At 47.3% G+C, this 23,975-nt stretch overlaps 1 protein-coding gene across 4 annotated transcripts in view; it reads left to right on the forward strand.

Moving 5' to 3' along the window:
- Positions 1 to 2,564: 2,564 nt before the first annotated feature.
- Positions 2,565 to 23,975, forward strand: part of LOC139046761 (nose resistant to fluoxetine protein 6-like) — a 68,301-nt gene continuing 46,890 nt past the window's right edge. Inside the window, exons 1-3 of one of the 4 annotated variants that reach the window (XM_070539348.1) lie at positions 2,565 to 3,872; positions 16,098 to 16,309; positions 20,119 to 20,640. In XM_070539348.1, the coding sequence (XP_070395449.1) occupies positions 3,512 to 3,872; positions 16,098 to 16,309; positions 20,119 to 20,640 (1,095 nt within the window). In that variant the 5' untranslated portion in view covers positions 2,565 to 3,511. The remainder of the gene's footprint in view (positions 3,873 to 16,097; positions 16,310 to 20,118; positions 20,641 to 23,975) is intronic. The other 3 variants (XM_070539343.1, XM_070539346.1, XM_070539351.1) reach the window with 3 other exon arrangements.

The raw sequence follows: 23,975 nt of genomic DNA on the forward strand, positions 1-23,975 counted from the left end.
CCAGCTCACCGTGTTAGTCTGGTTTGCTGAAGAGGATGGCTTAGTTCTGGACCTGGATCTGGATCGTGTCCCCGGTGTCCTGGAGCCGGACCGGGATAAGGACCTGGTGGTGGATGGAGACCTTGTTCTCGACCTGGAGCGTCGTTCCCTGGCGTTTAGGAGGCCAGGCGTTCCGCGAGTCTCTGCTCTGTCTTCTCTTGAGATAGCGTCCTCATGTTCTTCTTGTCGTTCTCGTTGCAGTCTGTGCCATTGTCTCTGTTTAACGATGAAGGGCTTTTTGAATTTGGCTTTGCACGTCTTGTCTGCGGTCGGATGGTCCTCGCCGCATAACTGACATTTAGGTTGGCAATTGTGGTCTTTTTCTGGGTTTGGTGTTCCACATCCCGCACAAATCTTGTTGTCAGGGTTGGGACATACATCTCCTCTGTGTCCAAGTCTGTTACATTGGTGACAGATATCCACTTGTTTCCTGTACAGGGAGCAAGGGAGTAGCGCTGCCCTGTATCGGACGTACGTGGGCACTTTGTGTCCTTCAAAGAGCACAATCACTGTGGTAGTGTTACTGAGTCTCTTTGCTGCTATCGCCGTTGGGTTTTTACTCGTAACCACCGCTGCTGTGATGTCTCTTGGGCGCTCGTCGAGTGGGATTCCTCTGATGACTCCTTTGGCTGTCATGTCAGGTGCTGTCTCGTAAGCATTGCTCTCGTAAAACTTGTCTTGAATCTTGATGCGTGCTACTTCCTGATATTTGTTTGCACGCTCTTGATCCGAGGTACTGACGATGAGGATATTTTGATAGTTGTTGGGGCAGACAATGTCCTCCTCCCTTTCGTCTCGAGGAATACCTGCCGCATCTTGTACCGCAGCTGTGAGGCGAACTATACCGTGCTCGGATAATTTGAGTCCTCCACGCGGTCTGATCACAATCTTGTAATCCCCTCTTGGCAAATGTGGCATTCTGCTTGCCTTGCGTATTTGCTCTAGCCTGCCTTTCCATGGGTTGTTGTTGCGCTTGCCGAGCCGCGTCGGCGACAAGGTGCTCTCGCGGTGTTGGGAGGTTCGCCGGTCTGATCTTCTGTGTCTGACGTCCTTCCATCCCTTGCTTGTATCCATTTCTTCCTGGGATATGCTGCGCCCCTCTACGGTGACTTCCATCATTGAGAAAATGATCGGCAATTGTTGAGGAAGCCGGCCCCGGCGCGTGGCCTCGCGGCTCTCCCGCCACGAGGTCCGGCCAAAATACTGTCGTAGAGGCTTGAAAAATGGGAATCCCACCTGGTTTTCGGTATCCACTTGTTCCTGGGAACGAGCTGAGTCCGTTGGCGTGCAATAGCGGGTGGCTTTTTGGCGATTTGCGCTAGAAGAACATTCGTGGAATACGGAGCCGACGTGGTGTGCATCCGCTCCCTCCAGCTTCTTCTTCTTCTTCCCCAATAGAAACATATTGGAATAGTTTTACGTTATAGGGCCCCAGCTCAGTGCTCTAGGCATTCAACTATTCACTACCTAGTGACGAAAGGTGTGAACTACTCGGCAAGACAGCGCCACCACCACCACCACCACCACCACCATTATTTGTGCGCAAACGACTGTTTTGAGCCAAGTCGCGTTCAAAACAAGCCCCTCACACTCACATCTTGGCATTCCCATGGTGGTACAGCGCCCTCTAGAAAACTCGCATATATAGTCGGTGATGCCAAATTTTCTTTTAGGCCATATTGTAAAACAAATTGCTATTGTCCTTGGCTTTCGGTTTGCTTGGTTTGTAATTTTTATGTCCCACGCCACTTGCCGCCTTATTATGTGCCAATATTCGGTGAGGCAGCCGGCGGCGCTCGTTATTGTTCTATTGCCTGCTGACATCCCTTTCGTCAACGACATCGAGAACTACGACGTTTTCGGAGGCTTTCATTCTGTTGATTTCGGGTTAGTACTCTGAAGGCCCCGATGACACCGCGTACTGAACGCGCAAAACATCAGACATTTTGCGGTTCGCTCGAAAAGATAAGAGTTTGGTTTTACATTGTGATGTTATGCTTTGTTAAACCAGCTGTTTACGCCGAATAAGCTTTGAGATTACTTCTAGAAGACCATCTACCGTGCACTCTAGCTTGGAAGTTTTTATTCTTATTGTTTGTTTAAGAAGCGGGCCTTACTTGTACAGCTGTTGCTCCGAAAAAGTTTAGCAACTGCAATTATAGCTGTCTCACTCAGCATCAGCAAACTTGCGCTGAATGGCTGTCAGTTGATTGCATTTTTAAACAAGGTAAAAAAGTTTAATCAGCGGGCGCTTCACTTGTCTCGCTAACTGACAGGCAAGGCAGCAGCATGGCCTTGGCCTCAGGCAGGCATCAAAACTTGTCTGTCCTGCTGTTATTAAAAATGATTTCGTCCAAGTCTAGAAAGCGACTCACCCAATTAGTTATCATTGCAAGCGAAAGAAGCATTCGGAGCATTGTCGGCAAAGGACGTCATTTGTGAACTCCATTTTTTGAACTCGCTCTCTCTCTTTCTGGGTCACGTATTTCCACGTCGAGTGCTACAACAGAAGCGGTATATTCTGCTGCACAGACTGAGAGCGAAATGCTAAGAGGGAAAGCGTGAAATCAACAGTGCGCTGAGGTAATTTCCCGACATCATTGATTTTCCCGCAGTTTCCGTCTCATCTCACGCCAGTGTTTTCGACATATCGTAGCTAAAGCTGCACTCTAATACGGGAGCCTCCTGAAACGCCTCAACTAAGGCAGGAAAAAAAAATAGGACGCTTCATTGGTTTGCCCTCCGGCGGTGAGCTCAGTACTCACGTGTTCGCACGCAGCTACGTGCACTTGGTCGCGTACCTCACTCCACAAGCACTGATGATCCGACTTGCACCATTCCCACCGTTTGTCGTCAGAGTAACTATACCCTAATTATTTGCTTCTGGCGTCATTTCTGAGAAATCCTTGAGGCATCCTGCACGGTCTACCGTTTCTGCGCATATGGCCATCCACGGGCAAGCGAAATTTTTGTAACTGTGCACATCCGCTCCGCGGAGGAGGTTGTCTTCTTTTCATAACCACGTTACATCAGTCAGCCAGGAGTGCCCAGAAGTGTCCATCCTTTGTAATCATTCCGCACCATTACAACCTTGCCACGTTGACGAGTCAACCGCAACGATTATCAAGACCGGCTGCTCCAAAGTTCGAAGCCAGGTTCATTCACATTTTCCCATTAGCAAAACGTATAACCATAGGCTAACGCCACATTGATAGATTAGAGTGTCGAGCTGCATTTTTTGTGTTTCGCTGCTTTGCCGACGGACATTGCTGTGTCACTAGAGACTTCCAGGTTCATGCAAGGGGACTGCCCTTCGTACGGCTGTGTGCAGAGATAACTCAGTTCTGCAAGGTTTTACCGCTCTGCTCTTTTCATTAACGTGGCTCTTCGTCTTGAATCATCGTAAAAAAGAGGCAGCCAGCAGATACAGAAAAAAAAAGATAGGAGTTCTGTTTTTTAGGAATCGCGCACAATGTTCTTTCTATCATCGATGGGGAAAAGTAGACGGAAAAGCACCACCATGAGATTAATCGTCTTGGCGATCTGCTTGCTGCTCGAGATCTCCGCTCGGTGCTCGCTAGCAGAGAATGCTACGGGTGGCGCCGATGAGGAATCTGCGCCGTCGATACCAGTGACAGCAGCTGCCGCAGATGCAGATAATACCACTGCTGACATCACGCAAGGGCTACGAAACATGATGGCCAGCCTCTTCGCCAGCGTACCACCGTCTCTGATGCGGAAGCTTAACGGGGCCAACATTCGGCAACAGTGCAGATTGGCCCTTCTCCGTACGGTGGCCGCCTTCGAGAAACCGGAGCCATGGGCACTCAGACGTAAGTCAACACGCCTTTTCCCCTGTATATCGTGGTTGGTAAGTGAACGGCGAAACTACAGGAAGTACGTGCGGTACTGTCGTTGACACAACCAGTGCACCAAATCGTAGCAAAAGGAAGGTAGGTCGAGCCTGTCATAAGAAGCCTGGATATCGTCGCAAATATTGCGTTCGGTGTGGAGCTAAGGGGCACAGCTACTACTTCTTATGCGTTACTTTGTGTACGCAGCGGTGGACCATGCACAACTGTTTCGCCCCCCCCCCCCATTCTGTATAATAAGAATATTTACTTGTGTGCCACCACGATGGGGCTCTTAAACTTTTGTTTACGATCATTCACGTGCACTGTTGCTTCAGCAGGCAGCGCAGCAGTGGAGCATGCAGGCCTGTGATAGACAAAGCTTTCACCGTCCTGTAACGCACGAAATGGACAACCGCTGTCACTTTTTTTTTTTTGCGAGTATGTTCTACCATATCTTCCCTTTCTGTCATCGCTTTCTTAATCTGGGCACGAACCAAGCCTCATGACACAATTCAATTCCTTAGAAGGTAACGTTTCGTCTCGTTGCTCTTTTATCATCCTCACACATGACATGACTGCACACACTTCGAGCTGCAAAGAACATGTACGTTTCTGCATAGTCTTTGCACCAAAAACTGTGTAGCGCTGACAAAATTTGTGCCTGGCTTAGAGCAGGGACAATGATCCTTGCGATGACGCCCTGGGGACCGATAGTGGGTCCAACAACAGGGTTCGCGACGAGGTTTTCTATATTTTAAGGAGGATGTGTAAAAAAATTGAAAGTTTTTAGTGTCGTCTCCACGACGTACCAGAAGTGTTCAATTGTCCGTGAAACTCTGTGACACTGACCAACTCTGTGAAACGCTTGACTTAGCGCTGCTGCAGCGAAAGCGAAGCCCTGAGGGCAGTTCGGTGTACACAAGTCCCGTCAACGCACCAGCCGAAAACCCGAACCTCCCAGATTTCTTTTTTGCAATTGTGGACATTTAGTAGGTACAACGAAATGCAACTATAAAATATTGTGCGCGAAAAGCATGTTTTGTCTGTTTGAGCATCGTTTGAATGCTACCCTTTAGGCAAAATAATATGCACTAGAAAAAAAATCGCGAACGCTGATACTTAATTCGAAGGAAGTGGGAATTTTGTCTCACAAACTTAGAAAGAGTGTGCTTTACTATGCACTAACCATTGAAGGCCCCAACCTTATTTTTGATGTGGTTATAATGCGGGCAGAAAAGCAAATTTGGGGCACTTTATAAATTTTAAAATAAATGTTTGATTAGTCCACGGCTGTTTTGTTAATAATTCTTGGCATTATTATATCCAAATAATTGTCTAAAATATTTTGGCACGGAACAACCGCAAGATATTAGAGAAAAATGATCCCACAGTTTCAAAACTTGAAGTTTTGTCGCGTTTTCAATTGTAAATTCCGCATTCAGGGGGTTCACTTAAAATGATTAAAGGTTCCGTATTTTATAGGACATATATCAATTTGTTTCAAAATGTGTACCTCAAGTAATTTTTGCGTTGTGGAAGAAAAATGTTGAACTTTGGTCCTACTCTATTCAGCGCTGTTGGCTAGCAGTTCATCTTCACTGCAATACACATCTTGACGTGGTGATAAACATTACGTACTGACATTATGTTTTTCTCGAGGGATTGCTACAGAAGTGCTTGAGGCTGCCCTGGCTCAGTTTATTTAGCCACATCTAATTCCTGTGTGGAGGAATAGGAAGTCAGCCCCACACCGATTGCGGATAGGGGACGTTGTATTAAAGTGGCAAGTTAGGCGAGTTGGTATACATTCATAATGGGAACAGCGCGAACAAGACGACAACGGAGTGAAAGGACATCTTTTCATCTAGTGAAAGGCTCGTCCAGTATTCTTTCACTCCGTCGTCGTCTTGTTCGTGCTGTTCCCATTATGAATGTAGGGGACGCTGGACGAAATCGGTGGAATTGTGCACCTGCGACTGATACGTCTCTTTAAAACCGTGACGTTAGTTTGATTTTTTTTTTGCTTGTATAACGCGTTTCAGTACGCATATGACCATGATCATTTTGACTTTTTTCTTTTGCCCACTCTAATAGCTGGTCGCGATGTGGTCTCTGTAAGTCCTTTGAAGGCTTGCCCTAGCCACTGAACTCTTGACAATGCTACCAATGCCATTGCAAGCACTTTTACTATGCGAAGAGTAAAAAAAAAAGTTCGACAATTACGATACTCCCTAATGAGAAATTTGAGTGCAGCTGTATACGTGTTTTCATTTCGCGATATACTCAGGCAAAGTATTTGAAACCAATATCACCGCACCGACTGGCAGTGGGCCGGTGCCGTCAGCGCCTTTGCAGAGGGAGAGCAAGTATGGGAACGCTGGCATGATGAGTGGCATCGGAGCCAGCTGTGGAAGACGACGACGACGAACGCGCGAGCAGTGGCACGAGCGCGTTCGTGCGGTTACGCCGAGGGACGGCGGCGCTCAACGTTTAGAATATTCTTCCGGCTCTTCTACAGGAACGAAGCTCCAATAGAATAGTAGCATAGCTTACTAATTCCGTGAAACTGTTGTTTTGTGAATCTTGAAAAATTCAGCTCAGAACACTGACACTATGGTTTGTTTTAGACAGTGTGTAGTGATCACAGATATCATCACCGCTTTCATCCGGATGGAAGTATGTGCCTGTAGCACAGGCTGTAGCCCGTTCGTTCGTCCAATGAAAAGACGGGAGCATACTGAATAACGTAGCGGTAATTTTTTGCGAAATCTACGAAAACAATGACCTCGCCTTTTTTGCTAATAGTGTTTGGATCCCGCTACTATTATACATGTTGTTTGCTTATCAAATGATCGACTTTCAAATCCTGACTACTGAATAAACGGAGGCACGGAAGTATCAAGCATTCCACGACGCTCCCGTGGCACAAACGTTGTCGGTGCATAGGTTATGTTTCTCGCCACTCCAAGGCGTGTACGGCAATGAACGCGCGCTGTTAACATTGCGGTATGAAATATGCACCAAAGTTCAAATTCTTTTGCCTAAACCAAATCACTCTGATTAAGCTTTCTGAAACAATGTGTTAGGAGTTGTTCTGTGCTAGTTATTTTGACACAGGACTGCCAAGAATAGTGAACAAAGAAACTATGGATGAATGGACTGTTTATGAAAACAACAAAAATGCCTCAAATTGGCCGCTTAGCCAGCTTATACGTAGATCAAAAAATAAATTGAGGGCCTACAAAGGAGGGTGCATATAAAAGTACAATTTTCAAAGTTAATAAGACAAAATGTTCGCCTTCTTTGAATTGAACTTCAGTTTTCGCGAATTTTGTCTTGTATACACTATATTTTTCATAACAGTCGGACTTCAAATGGCGCTGCAGACAAAAAGCTTAGTTGCAAAAATATTTTGGCAATGCATTATCTTGGACTTACTAAATACCCCCAATTTTTAACGAGGAATTGGAGACGTCGAATTTGCCGGCTGGTGCATTTAGGGTAGAATGTGGAACCGACCGCCATCGCTTGTGGAACCCACGAACGATGGAGGTGCCAGTATCTGGGGAAAAATTGTCGTTTTGGCACCACTTCGTGGCTAGTTGTGTGATGAAGTAATTATGGTTGAAATGTTATATAGCGCTTTCCGATATTCGCAAGCAGGCATACCACATGCTTTCTTTAATATTTCGTGGGCTTTAAGACACAGAAAAAAAATGGTTGCCTAGCAAGTAGAAAGTTAGAGGCTGCTGAATTAGATGTTTCATAGAATGCTTTAGAACTTTCTTTTCGGAAGTTTTGCCATATGCAGTTAATACTCGCGAAGTTGGCAAACAACACTGACTAATTATGCACTTAAGCAGATTAACAAATAGTGTGATTCTTCTATACAATAGCAAATAACATGCACTTGGTCTCATCCTTGTATTGAGCGCCTCGGCATATTTTCAATCATTGACTAAGGTTAGCTGAGACACCCTGTATCGCCGAGAAGTCCTTTCTTTACGCTTCGCAGTGACGTCGACATCTTACGTTATTCGCCGGTGATCTGGTCAACATCCTCGGACACTCCATCAGATGGGGGCATTGTGACAGGCTGTTCGGTGTCGCCGACACGGTGTTCTCGTGGACGAACATATTAGCGGAAGTTAGCTGTGGTCCCCTTGGTGCCGCGTCAGTGCGAATCGCAGCAGGCCAGATATACATGCTGCCGCAGGCGGCTTCCCTTTGCTACGATTCAAGCTTCTTTCGCCATCTCGTTCTCGTGATCTGCGTGGTAAAGGAGTGTGACATGAACGCTCGCTTCATACGGGGGCTTCACAGATGTGGTATGATTAGAAACTGAGATGTGCGTCACTGTAGTGCAGTGTTAGTTTCCCATCTTGCCCATTTATTTCTCGAAAGCCATCAGCTGCTTTATATAAGAAAAAAAAAGTTCGTTTGCATTGAAGCTTGACCTCTCATGTCTCACTTCTCGGCTTTGCGCAGCGAAATGGCCGCTCCTCTATACATTTCAGTTGACACATAGACACTGCGTATCAGAATCGCCTTTGCTATAGCCACAAAGTATATGGTAGATTTCACGATAGCTTACTGGGCTCCAGCCGACGAGCGCCGCAGGCGCTTGCAAGAAATAGGCTCTGAAATGAGCTTTATCCTCCTGAAATTTGATGCAACAAACCAAAACGACGCGCTGCATCGAATTCCTCTTGGTGTCGTCATTCACTTGACACTATGTGTATTGCACCATATTTTTCAGCTGTACGCGTGACAGCTGCAGACGCTGACCACGCTGCAGGCACACATCGGCAGGCAGGCAGTGGTCCCGTGAGCGCGTGGCAGCCAGAGTAGCTACGTGGGTGTACGGACTATTTGCGAAGAACTGGACTGGCTCTTGGCTTTGCGCTCACCAAGAGCAATGGCTTGAGGAGCACAGGAAACAACGTGTAAATGAAATGTCACAAGTGATATGTAGAGGCATGCGCTGATCCTGTGCAGCGACATGGTTTCTAACCATGGTCACCTCATCAAAGGTAGCCAGTGTATTTGAGCATCGATCTGTCATTTCCAGCAACGCTTGCGCGCATGATGGAGTGTAATCGGCAATATTATGCTGTTGTAAAGGTCACTAAGCATTTACAAATTAATTAATTCAAATTTTGACATGGTGACCTCGAGGTAAGTCAAGTAAAAATTGGCGCGAGGGCGACGTTCCCAAGATTTCGTGTTGTGTTTTATTAATGGTTACATTGCCCTCGTCTCACGTTCACCACATTCGTGCCTATATGCCTCGTGCATTCGTTGAGTGATTAATAAAAAGTACGTGTTTTGGCGAGTTAAGTCCGGTCCGCCTAAAACCCGCACGTAATATAAAGGCACTGGTAGCTGCCAATGGAGGAAGCGTGCGTATTTTTTGTTCGGTGTAATCGCGTGACCCTAGAATAAAAACACCATTCTCGAGCAAACGACTTTTAAAAGACAGCCCACTTGCATTATTGGAAATACATTCGTGCTAGAATTTCTGCGGATGGTCAGCGCGTGGGTTATGTTCGTTACATGCGGTCTGTGACCCATTCAACATGGTAGGTAAACTTTTTACTTAATGTAGCACGTTCTTTGCCTTGAATAGCAAGGAAGGTGAGATCGATATCTTTGCTCGATTAAGTAGCATTCGTCACTGACTACAAACGAGCGGAAAGAACCTGTCGCGCCATCGAGAGCTTGAACGCAAACAGTCTTCTTTCTTTTTTGTCTTTTTTTTTACATCATTGTACAGTGGCACTGAGCCGTCATTCTTTACGAGCGCAGCTGCAGTCACCGCTGGACACTCAAATAGACGCTCCGTAATGGAACTGGAAATTGCAAAAGCAACCGCTTTACATCAGAGCGACATTTGATTGCACTTAATCCGCTCACTGCGGTCATACGGTCACCGCTGTCGCGCATCGTACTGTGCGCCGCTATGCTGCTTGAAGCCACATAATCTGAAAAGACCCTTTCTGCCTGGTGATGTCGCGCTCGCTGCGCTGAATATCTCCGTTTAGAATGACCACTGTTAGATATGGCGCCGTTTCCTGAGGCTACCTCGAGTTCCCCAAACCACGATACGCAGCACAGCTAATTGAGGAATGCAGAAGCAGGAAAGTGCATTCCAGAGAAGCGGCCGAGCAAACAAGTTTAAGGCAACAAGTTCACGTGCCAACAAGTTCGTGCGTCGCCGGGATTAGAAGGGGGCCTCGTACAATGGAGCTCAATCGTCCCCCTTCGGCTTTGAAGAAGGCATCTGCTACCGCTGCGGAGCCGAGCCACCGGGTGCAGGTGGGCCCTTGTGCAATGAAGCATGAGCGCCCCCCCTCCTTCTCCAGCCTAGAAGAAGTGGATTGCCAGTCTGCGAGGCAAGACCGCAGAGAGCCGCCAGGTGCGACACCGCGACACGGGCGCCTACCATTGGCTGAAAGTGGCGTCATCGGAGTGGACTCTCCCATTGGTAAAACATGACGTGACTTACAGTGCTCGAAGGGTTTATAAGAAGCCTTCCAGAGAGACCTGAGGATTCTGGGATATGCCCTGATTCCCTGATTCACCTCTCTCGAACTTCTTGCCGCGGGCCGCAGCGTCCGAGTTGCTGCCGGCCCGTAATGACTGTACGAATGTTACTTGTCGCTCACCTCTCTGTACATAATGTAGAATAAACCCTCCCAAGTTGGGTTTTCATCCGCGAAGTCCGTCCCCCAACCCCTACATCTGGTTGGCAGCGGTAGGATCGCCTCCGAATGCATCAGCTGGTGGCAGCGCTACGGATCAACCTTCGTCGAGAGAGATCCTAAGGAACCGGGAAGAGCGAAGAAGAGAGAGCCTTCGTCGAAAGAGGTCCGAAGAAACTGGGAGTAGCGAAGAAGGAGCGAGCCTTCGACCCAGGGAGTCCGGAGGAAACGGGAACAGCGGACGAGCGAACCGGATGGCAGGGTGCTGCAACCGTAAGTGAGCGCGTGGTTTTTTTCCTTATGATTCGCCAGACTCAAAGGTTGTGTGTTCAATTTGGATAGTTCTGGGAATCAGGAGTTTGTTGCATTGTGTGTTTGCACAAATTAATTAAGGAAAACAGTTTTAACCACCTGTCGGGGCAGCTGCCATGGATCTTAGAAGGTTGACGAGGTTAGATTTGTTGTTGGTGTGCGACGATTTGGGGGTTGAGGCGGACGAACAGATGGAAACGCCAGCTATCATAAAGGCGATTAATGATAGTGGCAATGATGACAAAAGCATTGCGCTTGCTTGGGAGGTGATACAGGAGCCACGGGAGCGTGTGCGTCGTGTACGTTTGCGAGAGCGTCGTGAGCTTAGGAGTGAGCGTCAGCGTGAAGAACGCGAGAATGAACGGAAGCAGGAGCTTCAAGAACTTACTCTTAGGTGTGAGCGTCACGGACGTGAGAATGAACGCGAACGTGAGCGAGAGGAAAAGTATGAGAGAGAGAAGGCAGCACTGATCAAAGAGATACAGTATTGTGATCAGTTATTGGCACAGAGACAACGGCTATCTGAGAATTCTGTAGGTAGTACAGAGCGAAAGAATGAGGAAGCATCTAGCAGATTTTCGCCAGAAGCCGACGAAAAGAGTAGTGCCTGTGAGATTGGCTGCCGATTCATAAGTGAAAGGGAAAGGCTAGCTGCTAACGATGCCTTAGTGGCAACAGAGGCCGTTAAAGGCCGCAAGGAGAGCGACGAGGTGCTGTGCCAACAGATGACTGTGGAGACAGCTAGGCCAGCTGCAAACAAATTGGCACAGTTACCGCGTGTGTGCGTCGCAGGTAAGGTTAGCGAGGTTGCTAGCGAAGGAAAGGGTACTTCTGACCCGACAGAAGCGAGCACCCATGTCAGGCCAGAGGTGCGTGCAGAAGTGAAGTGCGAGCTGGACGATGCAGTTGAGAATAGTTCTCGGGGTGGCGAGCTCCGTAGTTCACGAGAGAACAACTGCATTGTTCAGGGATCGGTGCGGCTCTCCGCCAGTCTAAATGGCCTAGATAGGGATGATTCAGTTAATAATCATTCGGACTGTGCGCCTGAGACAGCGATCGATACCGACGGGCTGTGTGCCGATGCACAGCGTGAGCTGGGCAATGTAGTAGAGGCCAGTTCGCAAGAGTGCGAGTTGTCTTACTCGAGTAAAGCCTGCTGCATTGTGCCAGAGTCGGTTGAGCTGTCCGCCAGTCGAGGCAGAGAGAGAGTAGATTTAATTGTAAATCACTCAGACTGTGCGGGTAAGAGGCCGATCCGGGCCGACGAAATGTGTACCGGCCAGCACGAGGCACGAGAAGGCGACATGAAAGTGAGTGCAAAGAGAAAGCGCCTTAAAAAGAAGCGCGGGAAAAACCGAAAGTCGGTAATTAATGTAGCGCCGCCAAAGATGGCGAGAAACCCAAAAGGGCAGGGCGCGAGGAAGAAGGTGCGGTCGTCTAGGACGATGTTGACGCATCCAAAGTGGTCGAGCCACCGGTCAAAGGGGGACCGTGAAGAATGTTCTGCGCGGACGCGGACAAAGGGCACGGGGCAGTTAACCTCCTCGTCGTTCCGTAGTTCTTTTCAAAGCTCAGCGTGCAGTTCGAAGAAACGCAAGGTGGCAGGACGAGACCAGGTGGGGAGTAGCGACGCGGTCAATCGAGTTTGTGTTGAAAGCGGGGCGCGAGGACGCAAATTGGCAGGAGACCGTAACGTCTTGGGGGAGCTGATAGTGAGTCAGCCCTTTTGTTGTCTCTCGGCAGCCAGAGTAGCTTTCAAGCCGCGACCACCGCGAGGACGGCTCAGAGTATGAGTCAGACATAAGCGTTCGGAAAGGGAAGCCAAGAGAGCTTCTGTAGAAATGAAGTGTTTTTTGTTTTTTTATTTTGAGCATCGGAAAATTTCGCGATTTGAGACTAGGTTTTCTTTCAATATGTAAAGGTATGAGCTTTGTTTGTGTTTTCGTTTGAGAAGCTCGAGATTTGAAAAATGCGTTTTAAGTAAACATGTAGTCTCGCGAGATGCTCATTAATAAGAAGATAGGTTTTTTTTTTTGCGTGTGTGAGTAACCTGAGGGTCAAGGTTATTGTTGAGAGGCCTATCGTAACGCGCGTGTGTTTTATTTAACCTTCTTTCTTTTTAAGTGTTGAATTTTCTAAGGTTAAGCGCGTAGATTTTCAGTGAGTGCATGATTTGCACGGAGAAGCGTTCTTAGTTCCATTAGCGCATGTCCTGTGTGGACGGAAGGAAGCAGATTTATGACTGGGTTGCTCGTGTGTGTAAGGGCAGCCGTATTCTGACTTCTCTGATAAGTATGCGTGGAACGAGTTATTAAGACGCATTATTTTAAGGGTTCTGCGGAGTGTGTAAGTCCCGCAAGTTTAATTGTTCGTTTATGTCACGTGTCCTGTAGGACTTTCAGGAAAGAAACGTGAGTAAGCGTGAATGAAAAGTTTGCCTACAATGCAAGTACGCGTTCTGTTTAGTGACCACAAGGCTGGTGCACTTGTGATTACGTACTTGTGAGGTTGACCAGATTGTTCAGTGGCACCATTACGTGCGATAAGTACGCCACTGCGATAGATTTGGAAACATGCTGTTCGTGTAGTTAGGCCACTTAAGTAATGTTCGGCTGTTTTCATTTGTTGTTTGCATCGTCAACGACCCTTTTGTTTTGCAACAACAATAGTACTCTGGTCTTGTCGGCAATCGAGGAGAAATGGATAGCTGTTTGGAAGGGTGGTTGGAACTGCTTTGTCAAAATTGGGGAACTAAAAGATAAGGGTTGATTTTGACTCAGTAATAGCCTGGCGAGTCAGGGGTGAAGAGCCTGCGCTTACGCGTGGTGCAGCGCTGTGTTGTTTGGTTTGTTTGACGTCTGTTCTCCAGGGCCAAGGATCCCGAAGTTCGTCAAACGTGGCTCGACCCCAGTACCCTGCAGCTTCTATCAGCGTTCCTCCTGGCCAGCGAATTGAGTTCACCGGCCATTCAGAACTACCGGGGCGAGGACGAGCTGTTAGATATGGCGCCGTTTCCTGAGGCTACCTCGAGTTCCCCAAACCACGATACGCAGCACAGCTAATTGAGGAATGCAGAAGCAGGAAAGTGCATTCCAGAGAAGCGGCCGAGCAAACAAGTTTAAGGCAACAAGTTCACGTGCCAACAAGTTCGTGCGTCGCCGGGATTAGAAGGGGGCCTCGTACAATGGAGCTCAATCGTCCCCCTTCGGCTTTGAAGAAGGCATCTGCTACCGCTGCGGAGCCGAGCCACCGGGTGCAGGTGGGCCCTTGTGCAATGAAGCATGAGCGCCCCCCCTCCTTCTCCAGCCTAGAAGAAGTGGATTGCCAGTCTGCGAGGCAAGACCGCAGAGAGCCGCCAGGTGCGACACCGCGACACGGGCGCCTACCATTGGCTGAAAGTGGCGTCATCGGAGTGGACTCTCCCATTGGTCAAACATGACGTGACTTACAGTGCTCGAAGGGTTTATAAGAAGCCTTCCAGAGAGACCTGAGGATTCTGGGATATGCCCTGATTCCCTGATTCACCTCTCTCGAACTTCTTGCCGCGGGCCGCAGCGTCCGAGTTGCTGCCGGCCCGTAATGACTGTACGAATGTTACTTGTCGCTCACCTCTCTGTACATAATGTAGAATAAACCCTCCCAAGTTTGGTTTTCATCCCGGAGTCCGTACTCCAACCCCTGCACCACCCGGAATGTTTACCACCTGGAGATTTGTTCAATGGCGTCTCACTGGAGAGGTTGGAAGCAGTACGCCTCGAGCCACTCCAGTTCACTTCTATGCAATAAATAAATAAATAAATAAATAAATAAATAAATAAATAAATAAATAAATAAATAAACATTTCAATAAGAATAAAAATGAAAATAATAAAACAGAAAGGATGCCATAGCGCGCCCGAGCACTCACACGTACAAGAAAAAAAGAAAGAGAGGAAGAAAAAAGACATTAACAACGAAGGCGTGGGACTGCATAAACTGGGCCCGTGTATTTTGAGCGTCTGAAATTCATCAGATGGTGAAATGAGCCCGGCGTTCTCCTCTCCCAGAGTGAATTCGGTTACGTGGCCTACATTCGGTGCGCGGGAAGACGGTGCGCATCAAGCCACCGTCCTTCTCGGCTCATCCTCGCACGATTTCCCTCGCACCCACAGCATATACCGTGCGCGGGGCGCAGTGAGATCTTGTCGCACTTGGACTTTATACTGAACACTACGGCGATGGTGACGGCGCGAAAATTCGCCGGAAGTGGCCATGTAATTGTCATCGCAATAAAAGAGACAGCAAAAGTAAATCGTGACATGTGTTGTCACAGCAACGGCAGTCTAGGCCCCTGGTAATCTTGCGCGTTGTTTCAAACATTGTAAAAGCAGCCAAACACCTGCCGTGGTGGCGTAGTGACTTTGCTCTGCTAGGCGCGGGATCAAATCCAGGTTGCGAGGGCCGCATTTAGATGGGCGCGATATGCAGAAACACCCGCGTACCGTGCATTGGGTGCACGTTAAAGAACTCTAGATGGTAAAAATTAAAATGTGACCCCCCCTACTACGGTGTGCCTCACAATCAGATCGTGGGTGTGACACGTAATATCGCAGAATTTAATTTTTAAACAAACAGTAGATGACATTGCAAGTGCTGTTTGTCCGCGGAGCGGCGCTGACCAAACTGTAGAAACGTAAACAGCTATAGCCGTCAGACCTTAATAAAAAAATTCTGCGGTTTTACCTGACAAAAGCACAATATGATTATGAGGCAGGCCGTATATAGGGCGTCCCAGCTCACATTAGTCAGGCTGTATAAAGAAAAGGAAGATATAAGAATACGTAGCAAGACGCCATATGTTCTGTTGTCAGACCTCTGATGACCTAGCACTGAATGTTTTATAATCGTACCTTGCAATGCGTTTTTGCTATCATTTCTTTTTCGTTTAGCAGCTTGGCTATCGTTAGCTGGGACACACGGTATAGTGGGAAACTGCCGAATAATTTCGGCCACCTTGGGTTCTTTAACTAGCACCCAATGCACGGTACACGGGCACTTTTGCATTTCGTACCTTCAGATCTTCATACATTGAGGACGGTAAATCAAGGCAGGCTTTTTGTTTCCCCTCGGTGTGTCTGCGAAAGTTTGTCTCACAGAACGACAGCGTGGTCATACTCTGCGTAACCTTAACGTGGCCGTGGCAATGCAGTGTTCGACGCTACGGGCAAATACCCGACGGGCGTACTGCAAGTTACCCGCGTCGACCTAGGAGCTTTCGACGAGTGCATCGAGACGGAGGTGCGGGACAGCTCTGGAAATGTGAGCTCACGTGGCCAGTACTGCAATTTGCAAATCCAGCCGAAGACGGACGCTCTTGGTCCGAAGGAGATGGAATTCTTATCGGCCATGGTGCATCCTAAGGTAATGTAATCCTACTATCCGGTGCCGCATATACGGGTAACCGATGTTCTATGGCAAATATTCCGCCCCAATGAAGACTTTCTACTTTCCCGCCAGTTTCGCTTTAGACGAAAGGGTTGTCGGGCCGCTGCCATGCATGTGCAGGACGATTCATCTAGAAGCTCCTAAAATTAATTTAAATGTGGCATGAGACAGATATGATTGAATTGTTCCATTTACGCTCCGTTACATTTACGCTCCTACGCTCCTGCGATGACGACCGCTCTAAGAATGGCTCAGTGCACTCATGTGAAAAGTAGCAAAGTAAAATATGCCCTAATTACTCTCTCACGGCAGAGTCCAGCTGATGGACCATCGACTTGATTTACAATAGATTGCCGTGTACTTAAAATCAATCAACAGACCTCAACTTAGTATAGTTTAGAAAGTATGACAAGTTACTGTATCTGTATAAGTAAAAGGGAGTCGGTTCTCATTGTGGAAAGGAGACTTTTACGCCTACTTATCTGCGGTTGGGTTAGACGAAATTCAACAAATATGTTATTCATGCGCCTCTGACGCTTATAAATATCACCCGAATATGCATGCAGCAGAAACAGATATTTAGTCCATGAGAACTAATTTACAGCGCATATAGCTTTAAAATGTTTCCTCGTCCTATAATGCGAAAATAGAACGAACTCCAGTCTTAATATGAGCGATTTGAAGCTAACGTCCTATTCATATGACTTCACGACATACTTGCTAAACCGGGGCTACGAATTTGCTCTTCTCCGTTTGTTCACATGCAGTATGTTTTCAGTGTACCTTTCATCTTTGAATGTTTTGTTTTCCCCATAATCAGTCTGATCACTTGCTTAAGCACTGGCATAAAGCCGCAGTGAGTTGTTTCATGTGCTTCTGGTGCTGCACAGACGTTAGAAAGTCAATAACTCTATCTATCGATTAGCGTCCGCGTCGAAAATAATCAAGCACTCGTAGTGCTCGTCCTGTCTGCTTCCAGTCTGTGTCTGTGTCCCTTCGCGCTGCAACCCAAGATCATGTTAGCGTACTAAGTCGCCCAACTTTCTATCTTTTGCTGTTTATTTCGTTCGGCGGCATGAATTTTCCATCGATGAGAAATGTGCCACGTGGGGTAACCTTGCCATCATCCCTGAATGTTTACGTGACAAAGTGCTCCGCCTATTACACGAAGGTCACCCAGGCACGACGCGCATGAAAATGCTCGCTCGTAGCTATGTCTGGTGGCCGAGGTTAGATGATGACATTTATTGTCTAGTTCAGCGATGCAGCACTTGCCAGTTGGCACAAGATGTTCTACGAAAAGTACCATTGCTGATATGGGGGTGGCCGATGCGCAGGTGGCAGCGAGTGCATCTGGACTTCGCTTTCACCGACAACCAGTGGTTGTTGTGGCCAATTGATGCGCATTCTATGTGAGTGGAGGTCACCCTGATGACAACAACCCCGGACAGAACCATCGAAAAACTGCGCAGTGTTTTTGCAGCATATGGACTTCCGGAGGAAGTTGTAACTGATAATGGTCCACAGTTCACGGATACTGCATTCAGTAACTTTCTTCGCAAAAACGGCGCGCACCATACTAAAACGCCGCGCTACCATCCGGCATCGAATGGAAGCACGGAGCGACTCGTACAAACGGTAGAGAAAGATCTGCTTCGACAGCCATGTGACGAGGAAAAGGGGTGTGTGAAAAGAAGCTTACATGATCAATTACATTTGTTTCTTGTCGGGTACAGGAACACACGTACTGCATCTACGGAGAAGACCCCTGCAGAGTTGTTCCTTTCATGGAAGCCGCGCATTCGTCTTACTTTCCTGCAACCGAGTCTAAAACACCGCATGTATAAGTGATTTTGCAAAGCAAGGAACACCGTAGATGAAAAGCGAGGAGCCTGGCGGTCCTTCAGGCTGAATGACCCGACCCTGGTGCAAGGTCAGCGCTCCGGCGATGAGAAATGGCTACGCGGCATCGTAAAATAGCGATAATTTTTTCAACATGAATCGTACAAGTGGGCTAAGAAATCAGGTCAATTCATGCCGACAAATTGCGCCCACCCTTATTGCCTGAGACCAAGCCACTAATAACGGGTATTCCCCCACCTTTATAGAATCTAGTCCTGAATATCACCTGTTCCGTCCCCAGAGCCTCTTTTAGAGTCTGCAGGGCTGCTACCAAAACCAGCTGCGACTTCAGATGACTTGCCGTCTTCATCCCGTGCTACTATTCGGGACCACAGTGTTACGATACAGTCCCCGCAAGGTGACACCGCGTTGGATCCGGAGAAACAAGCTCTTATAGACGCAGCGCCTACGCCAGAAAGCCTCCTGGTCGGTACAAACCGTAACAAAAAAGAAAGAAAAAAGGAAAAGGAAAAAAAGAGAGGGAAGGAGTGTTATCTAAGACGCGTTTTTGCGTCTGTCATGTCATGTGTCACTGCGCAGTTGTGCGCGCGCGTGTCACATCTTCGCTGGCGTTCCGCTTGCTGGCATGCCTATATAAGTACCCGACACTGTTTTGTTTATGGTTCATTCTGTCCGTTACTAACTAGCTTGCCAAATAAACAGTTTGATTCCGTTGCTCTGACTATAGCATTGCCCGCCGCGGCCACAACACAAACCGTGCAGCTCTCCCCTTATATGTGGACGATATTTGCATAAGGGCATCAGGAGTGACCCACATAAAAATCCGCTTGCAACTTCAGAAGGCTTCGATGACAGTGACGACATATCTAAGAAGGCAAGGCCCACGGAACTTTCACCTGACAATAGTTCACTCGTTGCTTTTACTCGCAAAGGGATGACTCCATACGCTTTGGGGATAAATGGTCAGATTGTTACAAATAGGCGTATGCACTGATTTCTTGGTGTCATCATCGGTAGGGACTTGTCTTGGAGCCCCCACGTCTCGTAAGTGACAAAGCGATTAACCACTGCAGTGCATTTTCTCGCGCTTCTTGGGGGGAAATCCTGGGGCCATTCAGTACGTAGCATGAATGCTGCAATTATGCAACACACTATTCCTGGGCTTCCTGTACTGAAATTATCTGTAAAAGCCAGGAAATATTTGCGCGACAAATATTTGGAGACTTGAGAAGTGTGCAAGCCCAAGCATTCAGAACGTGTCTTGGTCTCCTAAGCAGTGAATCTCCAACCGTTACAGTGGCCATTGCCAGATACTATCATATTGTAGATTATATTGCTACTTATTCCCTGAGAGCGCACATTCGCCATCTGACTCGGCTTCCCTCAAACCATCTCGCTTGCCTGTCAGCAATGAGGCCACATTCAACATTTGCCATAACCATTGCAAGACATTAGGCTTACTTGCCAGCACAATTCACGCCTGCTACATAACTGTCAGTCCCGTTGTGGTGTCTGCATCGGCCTCAAGTACAATGGGCGATTCCGGGCAACATCAATAAAGCTGGAGTGCCATTGCAAGCTTTTAACACAAGCAGCCTTAGAAAATTTTTACAACATGCACAAAATCGTCAACGTGTCTACACATATAGTTTAGTGAAACTCAACATCTCTGCGGCTGCAGTCACCATCCCGGCGAAATCTGAAGAAACCAAGTTGAAGGCACCATATATTAAAACATCGACGGGCGCAGAGCTCGCTGCACTCCGAGCTGCACTTAACTTTATTAGTCCGGAGCCATCCCAACAATGGACAGTTTTCTGCGACTCCAAGGCACCTTTCTAAAGCATACCGCCGTACCCCCTTTCTAAAGGGGGTACGGCGCCGCATCTGGGATGGGTGACTTACGTCCACTGCTGTTAGAGGCTGCGGTCACCTGGGCCGTTTGCTCCTGGGTCCCCGGATCCTGCGTGCTGACCGACTCTGATCGCCTGCCTCTTCCCTGGCCTACTGCAACCCTTCTGAGACCAAACTTGGATGAAATCGGCGCTTCAATCTGGCAACATGGAACTTCGACATGGACACGTGGCTTCAGCTGCTGTACATATAATCGCCAGCCATCATCCGCCTGCTTTGGGTACGGCGCCGCATCTGGGATGGGTGACTTACGTCCACTGCTGTTACAGGCTGCGGTCACCTGGGCCGTTTGCTCCTGCGTCCCCGGATCCTGCGTGCTGACCGACTCTGATCGCCTGCCTCTTCCCTGGCCTACTGCAACCCTTCTGAGACCAAACTTGGATGAAATTGGCGCTTCAATCTGGCAACATGGAACTTCGACATCGACACGTGGCTTCAGCTGCTGTACATATAATCGCCAGCCATCATCCGCCTGCTTTGGGTACGGCGCCGCATCTGGGATGGGTGACTTACGTCCACTGCTGTTACAGGTTAGTTATATGAGGGGTGCCTCCTGTACCAAGTGCAGTCATTCCTGTCTTATTGCGGTGTCGTGCCCACCAGAGTTTTACGATGAATTGAGGCGATTGTTGTGTATTCCGTACAACCTGTGTTCTGACGTCCTAAACATATTGCTTATGCTGTCGGGCGATGTTGAATCGAACCCGGGCCCCATGAGTAAAGCGGAAGCTGATGCCTTTGCTTCGGCCCTAAAAAGCATCGACAAACTAGTAGCTGATCATGCCACAATGTTAGCTTATCTGAAAAAAGTAAATGACGAGCAAGAAACGGCTAAAAATCATATCAAGTAACTTAACGCTAAAGTCGCTACCCTCGAGGCAACGATTGCATTGCAGCGAAACACCGAAGGTTCTACTGACGACGGCCTGCGCAAGGTTTCACATCAGTTGGCAGAAATTACGTCTCGTTGCGACGATGCTGAAAACAGGCAGCGACGATCAAATCTTCTCTTTTTTGGGATTGAGGATAATGTGGATGAAGAATGGGCCAAGGCCGAGGAAAAAATAATAAGCTTTTGCTCTCAACGATTAGAAATCACGACTACTAGTTCACAATTTGAGCGTGTTCACAGGCTCTGCAAGTTCTCCGAAGGAAAGAACAGACCAATTATCGCAAAACTAACCTTCTTCAAAGACAAGCAGCAGATTTTGTCTTCGGCACGAAAATTAAAAGGAACGACCTTTTCCATCAGCGAAGATTTTTCACCAGCGACACGACAAGCAAGGCGAAAATTAGTGGGCTTTGCCAAAGCCCAAAACAAGCCTTTCAAAGTATCAGTCGACCGTCTGCATATAAACAAAAACACCTACATATATGATATCAACACTGACTCAGTTGTTCTAGCTAGCAGATAGCTAAAGTTTAACACGTGCATGCAAGATCTGAATAAAGCTGAGTCACATCAAGCCACTTCCTCATTATCGATATCGTCTTGTAATATCCGCAGCCTACTACCGAAACGCGATTTGGTCTGTTCTTTCCTTGACGACAGTGACTGCGACATACTTGCCCTTACCGAAACGTGGCTATACCCTGACATCGCCGATAGCGAAATTCTGCCTGATCGTAACAATTTCAACATATACCGAAATGACCGTAAAAATAGGCGAGGCGGAGGTGTTCTTCTCGCAATAAAAAATACTCTACAGTCATACGTAATCAATGCACACTCTAACATAGAAATTATCTTGGTAGCCTGCAAAACCAAGTTTTCCACTCTGCTCATCGGCAATTGTTACCGACCTCCTGACTGTAGCCATTCATTTGTGAACGAACTGCGCAGTAGCATCACTGAGGCTGTCCAGATATGTCGCACCGACGCCATTTACATTTTCGGTGACTTTAATTTTCCTACAATAGACTGGAACCGATTGTCTTCCCCCTGCCGCATGTCCACAGAATTTATCTACCTAACCTTAGATTTTAACTTATTTCAAATAGTGAAACAACCCACACGCGGTTCAAATATCCTCGACCTAATCCTTACGACGGCTCCTGAAAGAGTAGGTGCCCTAGTACACAATGGATGGTTTTAGTGATCACAAGCTCCTTCAAGTTTCCCTTAACATTCCGCCACCATTCTCCGGCACCGACAGCAAAAAAATTCGCGATTACAGTAAAGCCAACTACAGCAAAATCAACGCCGAACTCGAAACCTTCTACACTGACACATTCCTACCATCCTTCGACAGTCGTCCCATCGAAGACAACTGGGTACTTTACCGAGACAAATTGTGTGCGCTAGCAAATCAGTACGTCCCGCTAATAACAGTCAAAAATGATAAATCAAACCCCTGGTTTACAAAACCCCTCCGGAATCTTAGAAACAAAAAGAAACGTTTATACCGCACAGCTAAACGACATAGCACGCCTTCCGCGTGGAAGGCATACCAAGATTTTATGATAACTTACTGTTCCGCAGTAGAATCTGCTAAGCATAAATATTTTTCTAGTGATTTACCTTCCCTTCTGAAATCTAACTCTAAGAAGTTTTGGAAACTTGTATCCCCCGAACACGATCCGCAACAGATATCTTTGCTAGACGACAATCATGTTCCACTTTCAGACAGTCATTGCACCTCGGCATTTAACACATTCTTTTCATCTGTTTTCACCCGGGAAGACCACTTTGACGTTCCATACGTACCCGATTTTGATTTCCCATATATGGAACCGATCGAAATAACTGCAGAGGGCATAGTACTTCTAATTAAAAACCTTAAATTATCCACTTCAGCCGGAATTGACAATATTAACTCTAAAATTCTTAAGAACACTGTCTCCGTTTCTGCTAACATTTTATACCACCTTTTCAGGCAATCTTTAGCGACAGGTCAACTTCCCTCCGATTGGAAAATTGGTAAAATAGTGCCTGTGTTCAAAGCCGGTGATAAACATACTCCCGAAAGCTACCATCCAATTTCTTTAACTTGCATCTGCTGCAAACTTCTCGAACACATAATCGCTTCTCATGTTTACCGACACTTAGAATCTAACAATTTCTTTTTTAACAACCAACACGGATTCAGGAAAGGTTTCTCTTGCGAAACCCAGCTTCTAGAATTAAGTACAGAACTCCACTTCAACATGAACAATAACCTCCAGACTGACTGTATTTTTCTTGATTTCTCGAAAGCCTTTGACCGCGTCGCCCATTGCCGTCTGATTTCTAAATTATCTGCCCTTCGATTAGACTCGCTAACCTTATCTTGGCTCCGTAACTTCCTTTCACTCCGCCAGCAGTTCACGGTTATTAACAATTTCCAATCCTCCCTTTCTCACGTAACTTCGGGCGTACCACAGGGGTGCGTTCTCGGCCCCCTATTGTTTTTAATCTACATAAATGACTTGCCAGAAAACATTTCTTCCTGCATGCGAATCTTCGCTGACGATTGCATCATATATCGTCCAATAACCTGTGCCGATGACCACTTGACGCTGCAAAACGACCCTTGCCGCATTAACAACTGGTGTAAAAAATGGCTTATGTCGCTGAATACAGAAAAATGCAAAATAATCTCCTTCACACGCAAGCAAAACATTTCCAACTACTACTACACCATTAACAACTACCAACTGTCGCAGGCATCATCTTATAAGTACCTTGGTATTCATTTCACACCCAACCTCTCCTGGTCTCACCATATTACCACCATAAGCGCAAAAGCTTCAAAATCTTTAGGATATTTACGTCGAAATTTACATAACTGTCCCACTCACGTTCGTCATCTAGCTTATCAGACCTTCGTTCGCCCACAGCTTGAATACGCCGCATCTATCTGGTCCCCCTACCAAAATTATTTAA

The sequence above is a fragment of the Dermacentor albipictus genome, chromosome 1 (genome assembly GCF_038994185.2).
Source record: "Dermacentor albipictus isolate Rhodes 1998 colony chromosome 1, USDA_Dalb.pri_finalv2, whole genome shotgun sequence".
Taxonomy (NCBI): Eukaryota; Metazoa; Arthropoda; class Arachnida; order Ixodida; family Ixodidae; genus Dermacentor; species Dermacentor albipictus.